The sequence below is a fragment of the Dipodomys ordii genome, unplaced genomic scaffold (assembly GCF_000151885.1).
Source record: "Dipodomys ordii isolate 6190 unplaced genomic scaffold, Dord_2.0 Scaffold2, whole genome shotgun sequence".
NCBI lineage: Eukaryota > Metazoa > Chordata > Mammalia > Rodentia > Heteromyidae > Dipodomys > Dipodomys ordii.
Window position 1 is genome coordinate 2,699,794 of NW_012267218.1, and position 4,313 is coordinate 2,704,106.

The 4,313-nt window shown below is 45.2% G+C and overlaps 1 protein-coding gene across 1 annotated transcript in view; it reads right to left on the reverse strand.

Moving 5' to 3' along the window:
• Nucleotides 1-4,039, reverse strand: part of Dync1h1 (dynein, cytoplasmic 1, heavy chain 1) — a 75,793-nt gene extending 71,754 nt beyond the window's left edge. Inside the window, exons 1-3 of the mRNA XM_013013035.1 lie at nucleotides 3,942-4,039; nucleotides 542-715; nucleotides 100-355 (exon numbers count right to left, since the gene is read on the reverse strand). Of these exons, the coding sequence (XP_012868489.1) occupies nucleotides 100-355; nucleotides 542-715; nucleotides 3,942-4,039 (528 nt within the window). The remainder of the gene's footprint in view (nucleotides 1-99; nucleotides 356-541; nucleotides 716-3,941) is intronic.
• Nucleotides 4,040-4,313: the final 274 nt, after the last annotated feature.

Sequence of the window (4,313 nt, forward strand, 5' to 3'; positions counted from 1 at the left end):
TTTTTGCTTATGTGGTGCTGAGGAATCAAACCCAGGGCCTCAGGCATGCAAGGCAAGCGCTCTACCACTGAGCCACCTTCCCAGCCCATGTGTTCTTACTTTTTGAATTTCTCGGATCCACCGGTTAACTCCGGATTGCAGTTGGTTAAGAAATGTTGGATCTTCAACTTTATCTCCAAAATCTGTAACTTTTGGCTTTTCTCCGCGTTCATAGCACTGTTTTGCAACATTTGTAATGACTGGATGGATTGGGAGGCTGATCTCTGGAATCTCAATGTTCTGTTGCAAGTGAAGGAGTCCCATTTCAAGTTCTGCAATTTTCTTCTCAACGGAAGGAGCCATCTTATCACCATCTCTGCAAGCATAAAATATCCCAAAATTAGGGCACTAGGGTCTCCACAGTGACCAGCAGAGAGGAGTTACACCGCCTTGATTTGCTAACTTCTCCTGGGCTCACAAATTTTACATCATCCTCCACACTGCCTGTGAACAAATTAAGTGAAATTACATTCAAACTACAGAAAGAAAGAAGGGATTTTACCTGTCTGCCTTGCCAGACTCTCTGATGTAGGACTTGAAAAAAGGAGCCACTGCATTGCTAATGAAGGAGTGAAGCGTTTCATAGGGCGAGTCTTCACTGAGCGTAAGAACGCGGAGCTGAGAAGACACTGGTTTATCTGCGTCAATCACGGGGGTGCGCTTAATGAATGCCAAACTAAGAAAAAAGCAGAGGGAGAAATTACACAGGACAAAGAATAGCATTCCTAATGACTCTTACAACCACAGCCTTTGTGTTACACTCAGATTCACTCACTTGAGGGTTTAACTTAACAAACATGTTAAGAACTGTTGTTCTAACTGGGAAGCTTACAGTGGCCTTTCTGCACCCAGTACGTGAGGGTGACTGAACCAATGCTGGGGTCATGGCATTCTCCCAGAAGTGGTCTTGAACTCAGTCTTGGTTTAAAAATTCCTGCCCTTGGGGCTGGGAAGGTGGCTCAGTGGTAGAGCACTTGCCTTGCATGCATGATGCCCTGGGTTCGATTCCTCAGCACCACATAAGCAAAAGAAAAAGAAAAAAGCCGGAAGTGGCGCTGTGGCTCAAGTGGTAGAGCGCTAGCCTTGAGCTGAAGAGCTGAGAAACAGTGCCCAGGCCCAGAGTTCAGGCCCCACGACCGGACCCAAAAAAAAAAAAAATTCCTGCCCTTGCCAGGCGCTGGTGGCTCACGCCTGTAATCCTAGCTACTCAGAAGGCTGAGATCTGAGGATCATGGTTCAAACCCAGCCCGGGCAGGAGAGATCATGAGACTCCTATCTCCAATAAACCACCAGGAAACCGGAAGTGGCACTGTAGCTCAAGTGGTAGAGAGCTCGCCTTGAGCTGAAGAGCTGAGGGACAACGCCCAGGCCCAGAGTTCAAGCCCCACGACCGACAAAAAAAAAAAAAAATTCCTGCCCTTGCTGGGCACCAGTGGCTCATACCTGTAATCCTAGCTTCTTGACAGACAATCTGAGACTCTTACCTCCAATTAACCAGCAAAAAACCGAAAGCGCATGCATGGCTCAAGTGGTAGTATGCCAGTATTGAGCAAAAAAGCCATGGAAGACGGTAAGGCCCTTAGTGGAAGCCCTCGTACGGGCACAAGTGCGTGCGCATGCACACAGGGGAGACCCGGGCTTAAAGTCAGGGCTGGGCACTATCTCTAAGATTTTTTGCTCAAGGTTAGCACTCTGCCATTTGAGCCACAGTTCTACTTCTAGCTATTGCTTGTTGTTGTTGGTTTACTGGAGGTAAGGTTCTCATGGCCTTTCCAGCCCATGCTGGCTTTGAACCTCCATCTTCAGGTCTCAGTTTCCTGAGTAGCTAGGATTACAGGTGGAGGCCATAAGCACTCAGCTATACTTACAGTATATTTCTTGTAGTGTTGGGGATCTGCCCAAGTCCTTGTGTGCACTAGTGCTCCACCACCAAACGACTTCCCCAGCCCAAGGACACCCAGGAGTTCAAGCTACTATTCTTGGAACTCTTACGTAATGCCTCCAGAGTGCTGGAATTCCAGACCTGGGCTTCCATACCTTGCAACTCTCCTGCAACCTTGAAATCACTCAGAAACTTCTGACAACAAAATCAATAATTATAGTACTTACGTATTTACATTTGCCTATTTCTACTAGATTAATTAATACCAACTTTCTGGAAGGTGAGAAGTCTAGTAAGATGCATTAAAAACTTGAACAATGCGGGGCTGGGAAGGTGGCTCAGTGGTAGAGCGCTTGCCTTGCATGCTCGAGGCCCTGGGTTCGATTCCTCAGCACCACATAAGCAAAAAGAAAAAAGCCAGAAGTGGCGCTGTGGCTTAAGTGGTAGAGCGCTTGCCTTGAGCTGAAGAGCTGAGGGACAGCGCCCAGGCCCAGAGTTCAGGCCCCACAACCGGACCAAAAAAAAAAAAAACTTGAACAATGCTTTGCATCTGAACTAATAATGCTATCTTTAAAATTTTCTCCTACAAAAAAATCAGACGAGCCAGGTATGATAGCAAGTATCTGTAATTTCAGCACTTGGGAGGCTGAGACAGGAGGAGGCTTGCAAGTTTAAGGCCTTCCTGGACTACACAGAGAGTCCCTGCCTCAAAAACACAAAAAGCCTTGTCTAGCAAGCACAAGGTCAGTTCAGTCCCTAGTATTGCATAAATAAATAATCTCGAAACAACAAAAATCAGATCAGTATAAAAGAACGTTTTCTAGTTGGGGCTGGGAAGGTGGCTCAGTGGTAGAGCGCTTGCCTCGCATGCATGAGGCCCTGGGTTCAATTCCTCAGCACCACATAAGCAGAAAAAGCCAGAAGTGGGACTGTGACTCAAATGGCAGAGCGCTAGTCTTGAGCTGAAGAGCGAGGGACAGCGCCCAGGCCCAGAGTTCAGGCCCCACGACCAACAACAACAACAAAAAGAATGTTTACTAGTTACTTATAATGATGAAAATCAGATAAAAATCTGAGTCTGTATTAGACTGAGTAATAAAAAATCAAATTAAAACCAGAGACTAGCAAAATCCTGGTGACTCATACCTATAATCCTAGGTACTCAGGAGGCTGAGATCTGAAGATTGTGGTTCAAAACCAACCTGGGCAGGAAAATTCATGAAACTCTTATTTCTGATTAACCACTTATGGCTCAAATGGTAGAGTCGTAGGCTTAAGCATAAAAATGCAGGGACAGGGCTGGGAAGGTGGCTCAGTGGTAGAGTGCTTGCTTTGCATGAGTGAGGCCCTAGGTTCGATTCCTCAGTACCACATAAGCAGAAAAAAAAGCCGGAAGTGGTGCTGTGGCTCAAGTGATAGAGGCTAGCCTTGAGCTGAAGAGCTGAGAGACAGCACCCAGGCCCAGAGTACACACCCACGACCGGACCCCCCCCCCAAAAAAAAAAAACCAAAAACAAAAAATGCAGGGACAGTACGCAGGCCCTGAGTTCAAGCCCCAGGACCAACGCCAAAAACCAAAAACACCAGAGCTAGGCACCAGTGGACCACATCTGTAATCCTAGCTAGAGAGAAGGCTGAGACCGAGGATTGTGGTCTGAAGCCAGCCTGGACAGGAAAGTTAATTAATTAATTAATCACAGGAAAAGCTGGAGTGGAATTGTGGCTCAAATAGTAGTGCTAACCTTGAGCACAAAAACTCAGGGAAATCGCCTAGGTCTAGAGATCAAGCCCTAGGAATTACTATTAAGTACATTATAGCTCAAATATAAGAGGAATGCCATTATGTGACAATTATTTTAGAATTTATACCAAATTGAAAATCTTCCAAATTTGAAGGCATAAAACCAAAAATATTAAATTTAAAAAGCAGAAGTCTTTTGAGTGTTTTTTTTATGTGCTCAGTCAATTAAGATTCAAATTTGTAATCACAAACATCATAATGCAAATTCATAGTACTCACCTATTGGACTTAACCCCATAATGAATGTCTATGTTGATATTATAGGAAATGAATTCTTTTTCTTCTTCTCCTTCGTCACCAACATCCTCTACAATCATAATAAATATTTTATCAAATTAATGTCAACATTTCCAATTTCTTTCTTTTTTGTTGCCAGTCCTAGGGCTTGAACTCAGGGGGCCTGGGCACTGTCCCTGAACTTCTTTTGCTCAAAGGTAGCGCTCTACCACTTGAGCCACAGCACCACTTCTGGCCTTTTCTGTTTACGTGGTCCTGAGGAATCGAACCCAGGGTTTCATGTATGCTAGGCAAGCACTCTACCACTGAGCCACCTTCCCAGCCTGAAATTTCCAATTTCTTTGTCAACTGCTT